At 45.7% G+C, this 19,505-nt stretch overlaps 2 protein-coding genes across 3 annotated transcripts in view; one reads left to right on the top strand and one right to left on the bottom strand.

Moving 5' to 3' along the window:
- Positions 1-19,505, top strand: part of LOC139554406 (mitoguardin 1-like) — a 196,732-nt gene that overhangs the window by 110,841 nt on the left and 66,386 nt on the right. The gene's annotated exons all lie outside the window — the stretch shown is intronic.
- LOC139554389 (serine-rich adhesin for platelets-like) lies at positions 11,613-17,616 on the bottom strand. The gene is made up of 7 exons (XM_071367137.1): positions 17,486-17,616; positions 16,673-16,940; positions 16,420-16,575; positions 16,152-16,276; positions 15,734-15,770; positions 15,212-15,486; positions 11,613-14,730 (listed from the first exon to the last, which is right to left on the bottom strand). The coding sequence occupies exons 1-7, from the start codon at positions 17,497-17,499 to the stop codon at positions 11,955-11,957; spliced, it is 3,651 nt and encodes a 1,216-aa protein (XP_071223238.1). The 5' UTR covers positions 17,500-17,616; the 3' UTR covers positions 11,613-11,954.

Below are 19,505 nucleotides of genomic sequence, written 5' to 3'. Positions count from 1 at the left end.
CCGTTTGGCCTACCTTTCCCAATGATAAGTAAAGGCCGTTTGGCCTACCTTTCCCAATGATAAGTAAAGACCGTTTGGCCTACCTTTCCCAATGATAAGTAAAAACCGTTTGGCCTACCTTTCCCAATGATGAGTAAAGGCCGTTTGGCCTACCTTTCCCAATGATGAGTAAAGGTCGTTTTGCCTACCTTTCCCAATGATGAGTAAAGGCCGTTTGGCCTACCTTTCCCAATGATGAGTAAAGGCCGTTTGGCCTACCTTTCCCAATGATGAGTAAAGGCCGTTTGGCCTACCTTTCCCAATGATGAGTAAAGGCCGTTTGGCCTACCTTTCCCAATGATGAGTAAAGGCCGTTTGGCCTACCTTTCCCAATGATGAGTAAAGGCCGTTTGGCCTACCTTTCCCAATGATGAGTAAAGGCCGTTTGGCCTACCTTTCCCAATGATGAGTAAAGGCCGTTTGGCCTACCTTTCCCAATGAAAAGTAAAGACCGTTTGGCCTACCTTTCCCAATGATGATTAAAGGCCGTTTGGCCTACCTTTCCCAATGATGAGTAAAGGTCGTTTGGCCTACCTTTCCCAATGATGATTAAAGGTCGTTTGGCCTACCTTTCCCAATGATGAGTAAAGGTCGTTTGGCCTACCTTTCCCAATGATGAGTAAAGGTCGTTTGGCCTACCTTTCCCAATGATGAGTAAAGGCCGTTGGGCCTACCTTTCCCAATGATGAGTAAAGGCCGTTTGGCCTACCTTTCCCAATGATGAGTAAAGGCCGTTTGGTCTACCTTTCCCAATGATGAGTAAAGGCCGTTTGGCCTACCTTTCCCAATGATGAGTAAAGGCCGTTTGGCCTACCTTTCCCAATGATAAGTAAAGACCGTTTGGCCTACCTTTCCCAATGATGAGTAAAGGCCGTTTGGCCTACCTTTCCCAATGATGAGTAAAGACCGTTTGGCCTACCTTTCCCAATGATAAGTAAAGACCGTTTGGCCTACCTTTCCCAATGATGAGTAAAGGCCGTTTGGCCTACCTTTCCCAATGATGAGTAAAGGTCGTTTTGCCTACCTTTCCCAATGATGAGTAAAGGTCGTTTGAACTACCTTTCCCAATGATGATTAAAGGCCATTTGGCCTACCTTTCCCAATGATGAGTAAAGGTCGTTTGGCCTACCTTTCCCAATGATAAGTAAAGGCCGTTTGGCCTACCTTTCCCAATGATAAGTAAAGGCAGTTTGGCCTAACTTTCCCAATGATGAGTAAAGGCAGTTTGGCCTACCTTTCCCAATGATGAGTAAAGGCTGTTTGGCCTACCTTTCCCAATGATGAGTAAAGGCCGTTTGGCCTACCTTTCCCAATGATGAGTAAAGGCCGTTTGGCCTACCTTTCCCAATGATAAGTAAAGACCGTTTGGCCTACCTTTCCCAATGATAAGTAAAGGCCGTTTGGCCTACCTTTCCCAATGATAAGTAAAGGTCGTTTGGCCTACCTTTCCCAATGATAAGTAAAGACCGTTTGGCCTACCTTTCCCAATGATGAGTAAAGGCCGTTTGGCCTACCCCTCCCAATGATGAGTAAAGGCCGTTTGGCCTACCTTTCCCAATGATGAGTAAAGGCCGTTTGGCCTACCTTTCCCAATGATGAGTAAAGGCCGTTTGGCCTACCTTTCCCAATGATAAGTAAAGACCGTTTGGCCTACCTTTCCCAATGATGAGTAAAGGCCGTTTGGCCTACCCCTCCCAATGATGAGTAAAGGCCGTTTGGCCTACCTTTCCCAATGATGAGTAAAGGCCGTTTGGCCTACCTTTCCCAATGATGAGTAAAGGCCGTTTGGCCTACCTTTCCCAATGATAAGTAAAGACCGTTTGGCCTACCTTTCCCAATGATAAGTAAAGGCCGTTTGGCCTACCTTTCCCAATGATAAGTAAAGGTCGTTTGGCCTACCTTTCCCAATGATAAGTAAAGACCGTTTGGCCTACCTTTCCCAATGATAAGTAAAGACCGTTTGGCCTACCTTTCCCAATGATAAGTAAAGGCCGTTTGGTCTACCTTTCCCAATGATGAGTAAAGGCCGTTTGGCCTACCTTTCCCAATGATAAGTAAAGGTCGTTTGGCCTACCTTTCCCAATGATGAGTAAAGGCCGTTTGGCCTACCTTTCCCAATGATGAGTAAAGGCCGTTTGGCCTACCTTTCCCAATGATGAGTAAAGACCGTTTGGCCTACCTTTCCCAATGATGAGTAAAGGTCGTTTGGCCTACCTTTCCCAATGATGAGTAAAGGTCGTTCGGCCTACCTTTCCCAATGATGAGTAAAGGCCGTTTGGCCTACCTTTCCCAATGATGAGTAAATGCCGTTTGGCCTACCTTTCCCAATGATGAGTAAAGGCCGTTTGGCCTACCTTTCCCAATGATGAGTAAAGGTCGTTTGGCCTACCTTTCCCAATGATGAGTAAAGACCGTTTGGCCTACCTTTCCCAATGATGAGTAAAGGCCGTTTGGCCTACCTTTCCCAATGATGAGTAAAGACCGTTTGGCCTACCTTTCCCAATGATGAGTAAAGGTCGTTTGGCCTACCTTTCCCAATGATGAGTAAAGGTCGTTTGGCCTACCTTTCCCAATGATGAGTAAAGGCCTTTTGGCCTACCTTTCCCAATGATGAGTAAAGGCCGTTTGGCCTACCTTTCCCAATGATAAGTAAAGACCGTTTGGCCTACCTTTCCCAATGATGAGTAAAGGCCGTTTGGCCTACCTTTCCCAATGATGAGTAAAGGCCGTTTGGCCTACCTTTCCCAATGATGAGTAAAGGCCGTTTGGCCTACCTTTCCCAATGATGAGTAAAGGCCTTTTGGCCTACCTTTCCCAATGATGAGTAAAGGCCGTTTGGCCTACCTTTCCCAATGATGAGTAAAGGCCGTTTGGCCTACCTTTCCCAATGATGAGTAAAGGCCGTTTGGCCTACCTTTCCCAATGATGAGTAAAGGCCGTTTGGCCTACCTTTCCCAATGATAAGTAAAGGCCGTTTGGCCTACCTTTCCCAATGATAAGTAAAGGTCGTTTGGCCTACCTTTCCCAATGATAAGTAAAGACCGTTTGGCCTACCTTTCCCAATGATAAGTAAAGACCGTTTGGCCTACCTTTCCCAATGATAAGTAAAGGCCGTTTGGTCTACCTTTCCCAATGATGAGTAAAGGCCGTTTGGCCTACCTTTCCCAATGATAAGTAAAGGTCGTTTGGCCTACCTTTCCCAATGATGAGTAAAGGCCGTTTGGCCTACCTTTCCCAATGATGAGTAAAGGCCGTTTGGCCTACCTTTCCCAATGATGAGTAAAGACCGTTTGGCCTACCTTTCCCAATGATGAGTAAAGGCCGTTTGGCCTACCTTGCCCAATGATGAGTAAAGGCCGTTTGGCCTACCTTTCCCAATGATGAGTAAAGGCCGTTTGGCCTACCTTTCCCAATGATAAGTAAAGACCGTTTGGCCTACCTTTCCTAATGATAAGTAAAGGCCGTTTGGCCTACCTTTCCCAATGATAAGTAAAGGTCGTTTGGCCTACCTTTCCCAATGATAAGTAAAGACCGTTTGGCCTACCTTTCCCAATGATGAGTAAAGGCCGTTTGGCCTAACCCTCCCAATGATAAGTAAAGGCCGTTTGGCCTACCTTTCCCAATGATGAGTAAAGGCCGTTTGGCCTACCTTTCCCAATGATAAGTAAAGACCGTTTGGCCTACCTTTCCCAATGATAAGTAAAGACCGTTTGGCCTACCTTTCCCAATGATAAGTAAAGGCCGTTTGGTCTACCTTTCCCAATGATGAGTAAAGGCCGTTTGGCCTACCTTTCCCAATGATAAGTAAAGGTCGTTTGGCCTACCTTTCCCAATGATGAGTAAAGGCCGTTTGGCCTACCTTTCCCAATGATGAGTAAAGGCCGTTTGGCCTACCTTTCCCAATGATGAGTAAAGACCGTTTGGGCTACCTTTCCCAATGATGAGTAAAGGTCGTTTGGCCTACCTTTCCCAATGATGAGTAAAGGTCGTTTGGCCTACCTTTCCCAATGATGAGTAAAGGCCGTTTGGCCTACCTTTCCCAAAGATGAGTAAAGGCCGTTTGGCCTACCTTTCCCAATGATGAGTAAAGGCCGTTTGGCCTACCTTTCCCAATGATGAGTAAAGGTCGTTTGGCCTACCTTTCCCAATGATGAGTAAAGACCGTTTGGCCTACCTTTCCCAATGATGAGTAAAGGCCGTTTGGCCTACCTTTCCCAATGATGAGTAAAGACCGTTTGGCCTACCTTTCCCAATGATGAGTAAAGGTCGTTTGGCCTACCTTTCCCAATGATGAGTAAAGGTCGTTTGGCCTACCTTTCCCAATGATGAGTAAAGGCCTTTTGGCCTACCTTTCCCAATGATGAGTAAAGGCCGTTTGGCCTACCTTTCCCAATGATAAGTAAAGACCGTTTGGCCTACCTTTCCCAATGATGAGTAAAGGCCGTTTGGCCTACCTTTCCCAATGATGAGTAAAGGCCGTTTGGCCTACCTTTCCCAATGATGAGTAAAGGCCGTTTGGCCTACCTTTCCCAATGATAAGTAAAGGCCTTTTGGCCTATTTTTCCCAATGATGAGTAAAGGCCGTTTGGCCTACCTTTCCCAATGATGAGTAAAGGCCGTTTGGCCTACCTTTCCCAATGATGAGTAAAGGCCGTTTGGCCTACCTTTCCCAATGATAAGTAAAGACCGTTTGGCCTACCTTTCCCAATGATAAGTAAAGGCCGTTTGGCCTACCTTTCCCAATGATAAGTAAAGGTCGTTTGGCCTACCTTTCCCAATGATTAGTAAAGACCGTTTGGCCTACCTTTCCCAATGATAAGTAAAGACCGTTTGGCCTACCTTTCCCAATGATAAGTAAAGGCCGTTTGGTCTACCTTTCCCAATGATGAGTAAAGGCCGTTTGGTCTACCTTTCCCAATGATGAGTAAAGGCCGTTTGGCCTACCTTTCCCAATGATAAGTAAAGGTCGTTTGGCCTACCTTTCCCAATGATGAGTAAAGGCCGTTTGGCCTACCTTTCCCAATGATGAGTAAAGGCCGTTTGGCCTACCTTTCCCAATGATGAGTAAAGACCGTTTGGCCTACCTTTCCCAATGATGAGTAAAGGTCGTTTGGCCTACCTTTCCCAATGATGAGTAAAGGTCGTTTGGCCTACCTTTCCCAATGATGAGTAAAGGCCGTTTGGCCTACCTTTCCCAATGATGAGTAAAGGCCGTTTGGCCTACCTTTCCCAATGATGAGTAAAGGTCGTTTGGCCTACCTTTCCCAATGATGAGTAAAGACCGTTTGGCCTACCTTTCCCAATGATGAGTAAAGGCCGTTTGGCCTACCTTTCCCAATGATGAGTAAAGACCGTTTGGCCTACCTTTCCCAATGATGAGTAAAGGTCGTTTGGCCTACCTTTCCCAATGATGAGTAAAGGTCGTTTGGCCTACCTTTCCCAATGATGAGTAAAGGCCTTTTGGCCTACCTTTCCCAATGATGAGTAAAGGCCGTTTGGCCTACCTTTCCCAATGATAAGTAAAGACCGTTTGGCCTACCTTTCCCAATGATGAGTAAAGGCCGTTTGGCCTACCTTTCCCAATGATGAGTAAAGGCCGTTTGGCCTACCTTTCCCAATGATGAGTAAAGGCCGTTTGGCCTACCTTTCCCAATGATAAGTAAAGGCCTTTTGGCCTACCTTTCCCAATGATGAGTAAAGGTCGTTTGGCCTACCTTTCCCAATGATAAGTAAAGGCCGTTTGGCCTACCTTTCCCAATGATGAGTAAAGGCCGTTTGGCCTACCTTTCCCAATGATGAGTAAAGACCTTTTGGCCTACCTTTCCCAATGATGAGTAAAGACCGTTTGGCCTACCTTTCCCAATGATGAGTAAAGGCCGTTTGGCCTACCTTTCCCAATGATGAGTAAAGACCGTTTGGCCTACCTTTCCCAATGATGAGTAAAGGTCGTTTGGCCTACCTTTCCCAATGATGAGTAAAGGTCGTTTGGCCTACCTTTCCCAATGATGAGTAAAGGCCTTTTGGCCTACCTTTCCCAATGATGAGTAAAGGCCGTTTGGCCTACCTTTCCCAATGATAAGTAAAGACCGTTTGGCCTACCTTTCCCAATGATGAGTAAAGGCCGTTTGGCCTACCTTTCCCAATGATGAGTAAAGGCCGTTTGGCCTACCTTTCCCAATGATGAGTAAAGGCCGTTTGGCCTACCTTTCCCAATGATAAGTAAAGGCCTTTTGGCCTACCTTTCCCAATGATGAGTAAAGGCCGTTTGGCCTACCTTTCCCAATGATAAGTAAAGGCCGTTTGGCCTACCTTTCCCAATGATGAGTAAAGGCCGTTTGGCCTACCTTTCCCAATGATGAGTAAAGACCTTTTGGCCTACCTTTCCCAATGATGAGTAAAGACCGTTTGGCCTACCTTTCCCAATGATGAGTAAAGGCCGTTTGGCCTACCTTTCCCAATGATGAGTAAAGACCGTTTGTCCTACCTTTCCCAATGATTAGTAAAGGCCGTTTGGCCTACCTTTCCCAATGATGAGTAAAGGCCGTTTGGCCTCCCTTTCCCAATGATGAGTAAAGGCCGTTTGGCCTACCTTTCCCAATGATGAGTAAAGGCCGTTTGGCCTACCTTTCCCAATGATGAGTAAAGGCCGTTTGGCCTACCTTTCCCAATGATGAGTAAAGGCCGTTTGGCCTACCTTTCCCAATGATGAGTAAAGACCGTTTGGCCTACCTTTCCCAATGATGAGTAAAGGTCGTTTGGCCTACCTTTCCCAATGATGAGTAAAGGTCGTTTGGCCTACCTTTCCCAATGATGAGTAAAGGCCTTTTGGCCTACCTTTCCCAATGATGAGTAAAGGCCGTTTGGCCTACCTTTCCCAATGATAAGTAAAGACCGTTTGGCCTACCTTTCCCAATGATGAGTAAAGGCCGTTTGGCCTACCTTTCCCAATGATGAGTAAAGGCCGTTTGGCCTACCTTTCCCAATGATGAGTAAAGGCCGTTTGGCCTACCTTTCCCAATGATAAGTAAAGGCCTTTTGGCCTATTTTTCCCAATGATGAGTAAAGGCCGTTTGGCCTACCTTTCCCAATGATGAGTAAAGGCCGTTTGGCCTACCTTTCCCAATGATGAGTAAAGGCCGTTTGGCCTACCTTTCCCAATGATAAGTAAAGACCGTTTGGCCTACCTTTCCCAATGATAAGTAAAGGCCGTTTGGCCTACCTTTCCCAATGATAAGTAAAGGTCGTTTGGCCTACCTTTCCCAATGATAAGTAAAGACCGTTTGGCCCTACCTTTCCCAATGATGAGTAAAGACCGTTTGGCCTACCTTTCCCAATGATGAGTAAAGGTCGTTTGGCCTACCTTTCCCAATGATGAGTAAAGGCCGTTTGGCCTACCTTTCCCAATGATGAGTAAAGGCCGTTTGGCCTACCTTTCCCAATGATGAGTAAAGGCCGTTTGGCCTACCTTTCCCAATGATGAGTGAAGGTCGTTTGGCCTACCTTTCCCAATGATAAGTAAAGACCGTTTGGCCTACCTTTCCCAATGATGAGTAAAGGCCGTTTGGCCTACCTTTCCCAATGATGATTAAAGGCCGTTTGGCCTACCTTTCCCAATGATGAGTAAAGGCCGTTTGGCCTACCTTTCCCAATGATGAGTAAAGGTCGTTTTGCCTACCTTTCCCAATGATGAGTAAAGGCCGTTTGGCCTACCTTTCCCAATGATGAGTAAAGGCCGTTTGGCCTACCTTTCCCAATGATGAGTAAAGGCCGTTTGGCCTACCTTTCCCAATGATGAGTAAAGGCCGTTTGGCCTACCTTTCCCAATGATGAGTAAAGGCCGTTTGGCCTACCTTTCCCAATGATGAGTAAAGGCCGTTTGGCCTACCTTTCCCAATGATGAGTAAAGGCCGTTTGGCCTACCTTTCCCAATGATGAGTAAAAGCCGTTTGGCCTACCTTTCCCAATGATGAGTAAAGGCCGTTTGGCCTACCTTTCCCAATGATGATTAAAGGCCGTTTGGCCTACCTTTCCCAATGATGAGTAAAGGCCGTTTGGCCTACCTTTCCCAATGATGAGTAAAGGTCGTTTTGCCTACCTTTCCCAATGATGAGTAAAGGCCGTTTGGCCTACCTTTCCCAATGATGAGTAAAGGCCGTTTGGCCTACCTTTCCCAATGATGAGTAAAGGCCGTTTGGCCTACCTTTCCCAATGATGAGTAAAGGCCGTTTGGCCTACCTTTCCCAATGATGAGTAAAGGCCGTTTGGCCTACCTTTCCCAATGATGAGTAAAGGCCGTTTGGCCTACCTTTCCCAATGATGAGTAAAGGCCGTTTGGCCTACCTTTCCCAATGATGAGTAAAAGCCGTTTGGCCTACCTTTCCCAATGATGAGTAAAGACCGTTTGGCCTACCTTTCCCAATGATGAGTAAAGGCCGTTTGGCCTACCTTTCCCAATGATGAGTAAAGGCCGTTTGGCCTACCTTTCCCAATGATAAGTAAAGGCCGTTTGGCCTACCTTTCCCAATGATGAGTAAAGACCGTTTGGCCTACCTTTCCCAATGATGAGTAAAGGCCGTTTGGCCTGCCTTTCCCAATGATGAGTAAAGGTCGTTTGGCCTACCTTTCCCAATGATGAGTAAAGGCCGTTTGGCCTACCTTTCCCAATGATGATTAAAGGCCGTTTGGCCTACCTTTCCCAATGATAAGTAAAGGCCGTTTGGCCTACCTTTCCCAATGATAAGTAAAGACCGTTTGGCCTACCTTTCCCAATGATAAGTAAAGGCCGTTTGGCCTACCTTTCCCAATGATAAGTAAAGGTCGTTTGGCCTACCTTTCCCAATGATAAGTAAAGACCGTTTGGCCCTACCTTTCCCAATGATGAGTAAAGACCGTTTGGCCTACCTTTCCCAATGATGAGTAAAGGTCGTTTTGCTTACCTTTCCCAATGATGAGTAAAGGCCGTTTGGCCTACCTTTCCCAATGATGAGTAAAGGCCGTTTGGCCTACCTTTCCCAATGATGAGTAAAGGCCGTTTGGCCTACCTTTCCCAATGATGAGTAAAGGCCGTTTGGCCTACCTTTCCCAATGATTAGTAAAGGACGTTTGGCCTACCTTTCCCAATGATTAGTAAAGGACGTTTGGCCTACCTTTCCCAATGATGAGTAAAGGCCGTTTGGCCTACCTTTCCCAATGATTAGTAAAGGACGTTTGGCCTACCTTTCCCAATGATAAGTAAAGGCCGTTTGGCCTACCTTTCCCAATGATAAGTAAAGGTCGTTTGGCCTACCTTTCCCCATGATAAGTAAAGACCGTTTGGCCTACCTTTCCCAATGATGAGTAAAGGCCGTTTGGCCTACCTTTCCCAATGATGAGTAAAGACCGTTTGGCCTACCTTTCCCAATGATAAGTAAAGGCCGTTTGGCCTACCTTTCCCAATGATGAGTAAACTTGAGTGTATGCATGATAGATTTGGGCTTCATAGAAAGTGTTACAAAGTGTTCTCTGTTCATCTTATCCATCCAGGTTCTGCCGGGGTAGGCCGTCATTGTAAATAATAATTTGTTCTTAACTGACTTGCCTAGTTAAATGAAGGATAAATAAAATAAAACATATATGAAGTGCTTCACTATAAATACGTTTGACTATGTGGTTTGAAGTACTTTACCATTATCTTGCACAAACAGTAAGACTACTATAGACAGAAATCAATGCAGTAATGTTTTATTAAATAAAGGCTCTGATTAAAATAGTAATAAAATCAGGCATTTGGCTAATTCTTCTTCCCAAAAGCTCCTCTGAATGGTTTGGAGATGGCTCTGGAGATAGCTCGTAACACCCTGACTATGAGAGGGCGTTTACGGGACTGGGACTCCTGGGGAGCAGGGGCCAGTGTGGTTGTCAGGTCCTCCTTGGGTGGGGAAGTGGATGGAAGCTCTGGAACCTCACACTCAGCATCTGTGATAAGAATATTTCATAATCAGAAAATGAACGTGTGTGTTTGTCTGTCTGTCTGCCTGTCTATCCGTCTGTCTGTCCGCCTGTATCTGTAGTCACTGTTTTAACAAGCTGGCCATAGGGTGATACATCAATATGACATTATCGATGCTTATCACTTACTCTGTGAAATACGAGTCTCTCTGAGACATTTGGTAGGCAGCGCATCCTGTTCAGGGTGGCTCTTCGGTTCCCCTTTTGTCTTGAACAGCTGTTGACAAAACACATCAGGACAACTGAGCCTGTGTAAAATATATGGTATGCATCCCTAAATGCACCCTATTGGCTACGTAAGGCACTACTTTTGACAAGGGCCCATAGTGCTCTGGTCAAAAGTAGTGCACTATATAGGGAATAGGGTGCAATTTGGGACACAGCCATTGACTCTCTCCCATGTGTATTAGGATTGTATTACAGCGGCCTCACTCAACCTCCTAAAGACAATGACAACAGCATTGTTCTAATGCTGAGAGACATTAGGTTTAGTTTAGTGAATCTGTAGGGTACATTTCAGCCCTGCCTTACAGAGGTAATCTCCAAACACTGAGCCCCCTACCTTCATCCTGATCTTTGGAATCTTGCCAATTTTGGGTAGGAAGCGCCACTTCCTGTTCTTCTTAGTCTCTTCCCCTCTGGCAGAGGGAAGGCGGGCCATGCCGTCAGCCTTTACATCAGCCGGGCTAAGGCCCCTGGCGGGGAATTCCTCAGTAGCATTAAGGTCAGCCACAACGCCATGAGTGATGTCACTTGCGGCATTGCTGGTGTCTAAATAGGAAGAGCAAGCTGGTGTGACTGACCTGGGTACAATAACTGGGAGAAGAAGACGCAACAATGGAAAGCAGTCACTGCGTTCCAAAAGGCATTCTCTTCCCTTTATAGTGCACAACTTTTGAACAGGGCCCATAGGGTCTGGCTCTGGTCAAAAGTAGTGCACTAAACATGGAAGAAGGTGCCATTTTGGACACAACCAGCAAAGTTCACATCATAAAACGCAATGTATTGAGCATCATGTTACAATGAAGTCCTATGCAGATGAAAAGAGGTACTTTCACTTACCACCCTCCATTGCAGACTTGGACAGATCAGTCAGACTGTGCATCACCATGTCTGTCATCAACTTGATGACCTGATCCAAAACCCTGTCAGCAGTGGGTGGCATAGGCCTACCCAAACACTGCCCCAGGAGTTTGCTAACAGAAGTGTGGGCAAAGCTGTAAACGAGCTCTGACGCATCGTCCTTTGACAGCTTCCTCAGTGCTGGATTTGGCAGCGCTGGTTGAGAGAGGCTTCTGTGGCCAGTCATGGATTGAAGCTGGCGTCTTATGGTTATCTCCTGAATGAGACCATGGACCTTTGCGATCAGGTTGCCAGACGCATCTTGAAGGGCTTCAATTGACAGAAGCCTATCCAGATTTTCTTCTGCTGAAGTCATCTCTGGGTCGTCTGTCTTCAATGTGTCCATTATAGTTTTCACTATGATACCGGTGTCAGATATGTTAATTTCTTGTTGGCTCACAAGCGCTGACTGTGAACCTGTCTTGTCCATTGCGTTAGAGGTATGGCATTCTGTCCTTGTGATCTCATCGGCAGCGCTCATGTCAGGCAACAGGTCAAGGCTCTCCAGTAGAGAGTCTAACATGTTAGTGGCTATCAGACACTCCTCACTTGCATTCTTCCCAACAGATGAACTCTCAGAGTTGGCCAATCTGCACTTGATCACATTTAGGATCAAGCTGAGTGTCTTCATTGCAGTTTAGCTAAAGCCTTCTTGGCTGAATGCCACTGTTCCGTCTTGTAGAGCCACAAGAGGTTCACAACTTTCACTCAATCCACAACCATGGAGAGGAGAGGCTCTCTTCAAACTGGTGTCGCTCACAACTGACATACTCCTGGTGGGCAGACTGACATCCTCACTGCATGTGTCAATTACATGGTGGTCTGTGGAGGAGCCACTCGAAGACACAAGGGCTTTTAAATCTTTTAGTCAAACTGACTTTTGAAAATGGCTTCTCACTTCTCACAGACGGCGGGCGGCTCCTGTCCTTAACAAGAGCAGTGTCAGGGGACTTCGAACATCTGAGTGTCTCCACAGGGGTGAAGTCCAGCACATCTTTGGCTGTGGTGACTGACACGGGTGGAAAAGACAAAAAGACGTTCAGTCTATCCTTTACTCTGTGGTACATGATTTGAGCAGCAAAAAATGAGTTGTCAAAGACAACTCTGGGATTGAGTTGGGACTGCAGCTTTTTCTCTCCTAGTGGGAAGGAGTCTGCGTCCTCCACTGTGTACTGGGATACACTTTCAAGGTCTTGCATGACCATATTCACTATATCTTCAGTTGTAGAAACCACATGGTGTGAGAAGGTGATGCTAGGCATGCTCTGTGGCAAAGAACAGTTGGCTTCGCTAGCAGCTCTGAGAATGGCCTCACGCACAATCTGTTTGGCCTTAGCTCGGAACTCAGCACTGTGAAAGCTCTGCATGGAAATGTTAGAGGTTCTGCTGGCTGCACTACGAGATCGCGTGAGCGTGGCAATCTCGGCTGACGTCACGTCACTCGAAATGCTGAGGTCCTCCAATTTCGAAATTATCGAGTCCAACTTCTGGTTGAAGTCGAAGGACGCATTTGACGTGTTCTCCCCAACGGAAGCGAAGCGGTCTTCCTTTGAAGTCTCCAACCTCAGCACCGAGATCACCTGTTTGATGACCCCTTTAGTGCAGGTGTCGAGGGTGAGCTGGTGGGCTGAGGCTGAGGACATAGAAGAGGTATTACTGTCTGTCTTCTGTACAGGAGATACCTCCACAGTGGTCTCAGTTACAAGTAGTCCAGTGTCATAGAGCTCAATTTGCACAGGAGTATTTTTTCCCTCAGTGAGAAGGTGAGAGGTGAAAAGCTTCCTCAGTTTGTCCAGGGTTTTGGTATAAATCTTCTGGGAACCTGAACTCACTTCCACCCAGAACATTTTGCGACCTGATTTCGTACGCATGGAGGCCTTATTGACCTCAGATACCTCATGCAGGTCGGAAATAATTCCACCAAATAGATCAGAGGATGCTTCCTCAATATTCTCCGCGGAAACACAGACAGACAGAACTTCCGACAGTTTCCCACAAGTGTCGGTTTTATCCAGCACGCCAGTATATGTGACAGCTGCATCCTGAATGACCTGAGTGATGCATTGCTCAGCTTTGACGATATACTCCTCCACTGGTTGACCATGGAGGATGTCAACTTTATCAGCAGGGAGCACCTTCTGAATACTCACATTCTCCTCTGATGGGCGTGGACTGTTGAAGATAATGCTCTCAGTGACCATGTTAGAGGAGGCGAGAGATGAGTCGAGAAGCAAAGACCTGTATATTATTGAGGTGTACATCTCTGGGTGCTTTATCATAGCAGCCTCCTCCAAAATGGCCGACGGGCCCTGGAGGACGTCAGAGATATCCATGTCCTCAATGGTCTCTACCAGAGACGATAGTAGGTCTCTGGCTGACAGGTTGGTAGGTCTCTGGCTCTCGAGCTCCGTTTTGATTGCTTGACAGACAGTTGCTGCAGCAACAGCAGAGCTACAACACAACTGCTTCAAGGTGGAGTCAGAAATAGATGATGACAGATCTGTCATGGACATGGTGGAGAGTTGACTCTCAGAGACAAAGGGTCTGAGTTTGACAGACACCTGTCTGACCAAGTCCCCAGCAAGAGCTCTCATATCTATTGCTCCACTAGCTGAGTTGTAGGAGCAGGCACTCTGTGGCCTTGACGGGCTCCTGCTATCCAAAAATCCTGTTATCCCAAAAACCTCAAGTACAAGATCCACAACATCGGATGACACTTCTGTCATTCTGTTGTTGGACAGAAATTGACTTGGATGAATGGTGCCTGCGTTCAGAGTCCAGTCGCAAATAGAGTTGTCGGACTGACTCTGGACTAGTGGAACTAGACAGGTTTCACTTGGACCTTGACCAAAGAGTTCTGCCATTTTGAGCAGAACTGATCTTAAGACCTTTGACTTGGAAATGTTCAGCAGTGGGTCGTTGTTGGACAGTCTGGTGGACGGTCTACTAGCCGATCTCTGAACAACTAGGCTTTGTACTTCTGCCGAAATGGCAGTGAGAAAATAGGTAAAGGGGCTGGTCGCTCGCCCCTTGTTTCCTCCGTTGGCTTTAGCCTTGAAGATGCTATCTATGATGATGACTATAACCTGTCCAGCCAGAGGACCCAATATGGCCTCAAGCTCCCTCTCTAACTCAAGGGGAGACTTGTGGCCGTGCGCAATATGCTCTATGGCATGGGAATACATCTTAGCAGACACCATGCTTAGCATCTCTTGGGCAAACTGCTGACTTGCTGAGATACTACCAGACAGCGGACCTAGAGTTCCCTGACTGAGACTTCGCATTAGCTCAGCCAATCTGGAGTTGAGAAGGTTCATAACCAACTCTACAATACCCATCATAAACCTGGTGTCCGTTGGTTTTTTGACAGGTCTGTATTTCTCCCGTCTACTCCAACTGGACGACAGTACGATGTCACTCTGCGACTGGCCGCTCTGGACCATGTTGAAGACAGAATCCTCAGAGATTCCAAACACATATCTCAGTGGTGCTGAGTGGGGTCTGTGTCTCATCTCTCTATCACCACCCTCAGGTGAGGAGACATATCGCTCTTCGTCCTCACTCAGCAAAGAGGTCATGGACCTGTAGAATGCACAACAGAAATGAATAGTACATGGTAACAAAATACAAAATATGATCCAAGAATTTGGAAGTATCTAAGTAGTATTTCTCACTAAGTGGATCTGGAATGGATATTTGTACTTATAACAAGGGACATGGGAATAATGTTTTTAGAAAGACCTACAAGAAGAGGAGGGGAAAGGGGTAAGTACCTATGAGAGGAGGGGAAAGGGGTAAGTACCTATGAGAGGAGGGGATAGGGGTAAGTACCTGTGAGAGGAGGGGATAGGGGTAGGTACCTGTGAGAGGAGGGGATAGGGGTAGGTACCTGTGAGAGGAGGGAAAAGGGGTAGGTACCTGTGAGAGGAGGGAAAAGGGGTAGGTACCTGTGAGAGGAGGGAAAAGGGGTAGGTACCTGTGAGAGGAGGGAAAAGGGGTAGGTACCTGTGAGAGGAAGGGATAGGGATAGGTACCAATGAGAGAAGATGATAGGGGTAAGTACCTGTGAGAGGAGGGAAAAGGGGTGGGAGTTCGTGTGCTGCAAGTGGTTCTAGAACTGGTGCGCCTACTGGGTCCTCCACTAAAGCTGAATCTGACGCTGCGGCCAAGGGAGGTCACTTCTCTTGCCTCATTACTTCCTGATCCAGAAGAGCTTGACGAATCAGAGCACTCTATCTGCATGGTGAGGTCAAGGGCGGGAATGACCACAGTGGATGTAGACTCCATCACCCAATTTGTGATATCCATGCACCTGGCACTAAACTCATGTCTGCTCATCTGAAATGTTAAAAGACCATACAGAGTTAGTTTGTTAACGGAGCTGCACTGCTGCACCATGTGTTTACTCAAGCTAGTCAATTAAAGCAGTGGTTCAGGATGTTCCCCAATGCTGGAAAGGGGGGCCTGAGTGAAAAAGTTTGGGAACCTCTGAATTAAAGGTCCTGCACGATTTCCACCAATAAGAGTTTGGAATGTTTGGTCCATCTTACCAACATGAACTACTTTAGAAGTGACTATAACTCACCCCGGCACGCATATTCTCACTCAGCAGATTCCAATGGCTGAGAAGTAAATAAATAAAGGTACACAATTAAACTACATGACATTACCTCTATTCTCTTAGATTACGTTATGGATGGACCTCTACGGAACTAGGCCACATCCAAACATCCCTGATTGGTCATTTGGTCAGTTGAGTCCCTTGTATTTGTCCGAGACTCATCACCTCCTTCTCAAAACCCATTGGACGAGAAGGTCAAAAGGGAGGGCTTTCTCATCCAATGGGTTTTGAGAAGGAGGCGAGAAGAGAGTATGCAATTGAGATTGTCCCTATGGGTGCGTCCCAAATGGCCCCTATTCCTTAAATACTGAACTATTGTTGACCAAGGCTCTAATAGGGAACATATCTAGGGGATGCATGGGGAAGCCAAAGAGCAACTTACCCATCCTTCATGTCCTGCACAAAGGTGTGTAGGTCTGGGTAGCTTCTCTTTCCCCTGCTGAGGGTGAGGCTGGTCTGGGAGGCTGCAGCCTTGCGGGTCACGCTAGTGAAGGTCACCACTGCAGCCTGATGGTGACGACAGAAAGCAGACTTAGGCTGGAATTCAATCAAATTCGCCATAGCACTGTTAATGCAATGTCTGTTTACGAACTACTGTCTGCATGCACAAACAGAAATGTACACACACACTGTTATCTGGAAGCATTTACCTTTGCCACTCGTTCAGTCTCCTGGGATTGAGATGTCCCGGCTGTTTGTAGATCATCACTCTCCTGCATCACACTCTCTCCTTCGACCTCCAGTGTCAGAGTTGATGTGGCTGTCTTCAGATCAACCTGCTTCAACTCACTCTCACCTTTGGCCTCCTAGATTAGAAGACCTTTACTAGCTCAAGCTTTGAAAATTAATTTGTCATTTTAATCTTCAATGCGTCATTAAAACACAAAACACAATACATCATACCTCCTGTGACTGAGATGGGATGACAACGGCCTCGTCCAACTCACTCTCTCCTTCAACCTCCTGTGACTGAGGTGGGATGGCAACAGCATCGTCCAACTCAATCTCTCCTTCAACCTTCTGTGACTGAGACGTGCCATCTGTCTTCAGATCAGCCTCCTGCATCTCAATCTCTCCTTCAGCCTCTAGTGACAGAGTTTGGATATCTGTCTCTAGAACAGCCTCTTCCAACGTGGTCTGTCTCTCAACCTCTCTGTGATCTTTATCAGATCTAGATACAGAAAAAGGAATCTCTCTAAGGTCACTATAATGTGCTATAATGTGAGTGTGAGGATGTGTTCCAATTATAGAATTAGAATCATAGAAGTAGAATGAATCATTCTAGAATTAGAATAGAATCACTCGAATTATATGGTTCCAATACTCTGAGATGACTCGGCCTATCCAGAGGTATATACAGTATTTAGAGAATTTGGCAAACTTTTAGAAAGGACTCCATGTTAGCGCCTTTGAGCATTTCATTTACCCAATAAGTCAATTATAAAATAGATGTTCAGTTACATATTATTGTTTAAAATGTCAATATTGCGCATGGGGAGCCAGCTCTCATATGGATATCTTTGATTATACTGTGTCATATAATGTATACATATTGATGTAAATGCAACATAATGCAGATAGATGTCCCATCTCTCTAAATACATGGCTCTGGGCCTACCTCTCCATAGGACCTTTGACCTACTACAGAATCTGTATTTGTAGGCCTATGTGATCCTGTAACCAGTCACAAATGTGTCATTAGTGTAAATCACTTACCTGTCTTCCTTCATAATATCACCGTCATTGATGGGGTCATCCAGGTCTATGAGGGTGAGGTCATTCCCACTGACCTCTGACTCCTGAAAGACAGCACAAAGTCATGTTTGGATGTCACCTACTGTGTCGCCTTTAGCCGTGTTGAAAACAACTGGGAACTCTCTGACTTCCGACTTCAGTGCGTTCAAGACAACCGGGGGAAAAAAACTAACTCCGACAGGGAAAAATTGTTTTCAACAGTCATCCAACTTGGATTTCCAAGTCAGAAGCGGCTTGGCGTGTCATGTTTCGGAGGACTCCTGACTCGACCTTTACCTCTCCCGAGCCCGTTGGGAAGTTGCAGCGATGAGACTAGATCGTAACTACCAATTGGATATCACAAACAAATGACTAAAAATTAAATTAATAAAGTCGGAAACTCTGGCATCTTTTTAGAGCTCCAACTTTCCGACCTAAAGACCATGGAAGTCATGATTTGACCAAGATCACTTGCCTTGAAAGCACCATTAACCCAACACTCATTGTCACATCATAATGCATCATATGCATAGAAATAGAATCACCAGAACATCATGTCAGGTGTACAGTTCAGTTTACCAGTCAAATTGCCATGGTCAGAGGCTCTATCCTTTCTAGTGATTCTATTTCTACGGTCACATCATAATGCATCATATCTATGCTTGTGTCCGAAATAGCACCCTATTTCCAACACACCCGCTGTTCCAGGTTGGTAAATCAAAAACATGAAGGGTCTGCGGCACTCCAGGCCCATGGTTGCCTAGCCCTGCACTATAGGCCTATAAATTACATATTGGGGTTGGGATTACTCACTAGGGTCTTCATTTTAATTTGACTTTATAACAAGAGGGCTTTGTGTTCGAGCCTATTTAAGAAAAAGAGGTAGGCCTACCTGTTTCACAGACAATTATAGGCTATACTATCCATAGATCTAACCTATATAATAATGATTTAACAACAATATACTGGAATAAAATATAATAAATTAGGGAAGGGAGTTTGTTGCAGAGATCTGGTGTTGGTGGAAGAACTGGTAAAGGGTGGACCTAGTGCTAAAGTAGAAGTTGACTGTACTGATAGTGACGCTGTTGTCTGGGGTGATAAGCGTTAACTGTGGAGTTGACCGTACTGATAAATGCATAGATAAGAATAATTTGACACAACAGATGGTAAATTAAAATAAGGCTCTTGAACCACCAAATCTGAAGCATAAATTGTATGGGGGTGGCATGGATGTTGTGAACGATCAGAAAGTTAAGACTCAAATTGTCTGTGTGTAGGGGGGGGGGGGACAAAAATGCATTTTGGGATTGTCATCATACTTCAATGGCAATACATTCCATTATGCAGCATAATGAAAAATGTGATTTCCAATTTTGTGAGGAAGTTGACAAAACCTTGCAATGGCCAATTGGAAAACCAATTGTCACTAAACATGGTGTCAAAAATCTTAGGAATATGTGGGACAAGAATGGAGGTTTTGTTAGTCAGCCTCAGCCTCAGTTTAGTTAATCAGATTGAGGAATAGGTTGAGTTACCCATATGTAATGAAATAGGAGATGAGGATGACAGCACAAATTTAAGTCGGTGCAACAGTCAGACTAAACTAACTGATACAAAAACACCAAACACAGAGGGGGGAGGAGAAATGCAGTGAAAGGTAAATATGGTGAAGAATGTGTCACACAGCACAAGAAACCCCAAACACTTTTGTTTTTGTAAATCACCAAACTGTAAACAAGCACTGATTGTGTTGGCATATCTCCAGATAGTCAAAAGGATGTTGAATCTGCTACTTTTCTATGCAACTCAATCATGTTGAGTTCAAGTACAGCCATTGTAAAATGGATTTAGTTTTAAAGGGGACTGTGACACAGCTATACAATCTATTGCTAGTGACAACAAAGTGAAATTAAACAAAATGGTAAAATAGAGAATGTAAATGAGGCTCAGGCACAAAATCTTTGGTAGGCTCAGTGCCTCACTTCCCTAGAATAATGTT

Source organism: Salvelinus alpinus, chromosome 26 (assembly GCF_045679555.1).
Source record: "Salvelinus alpinus chromosome 26, SLU_Salpinus.1, whole genome shotgun sequence".
In the NCBI taxonomy this organism is placed as follows: domain Eukaryota; kingdom Metazoa; phylum Chordata; class Actinopteri; order Salmoniformes; family Salmonidae; genus Salvelinus; species Salvelinus alpinus.
The sequence above is the reverse complement of the archived record's forward strand: the minus strand, read 5'-3'. Positions and strand labels throughout refer to the sequence as shown.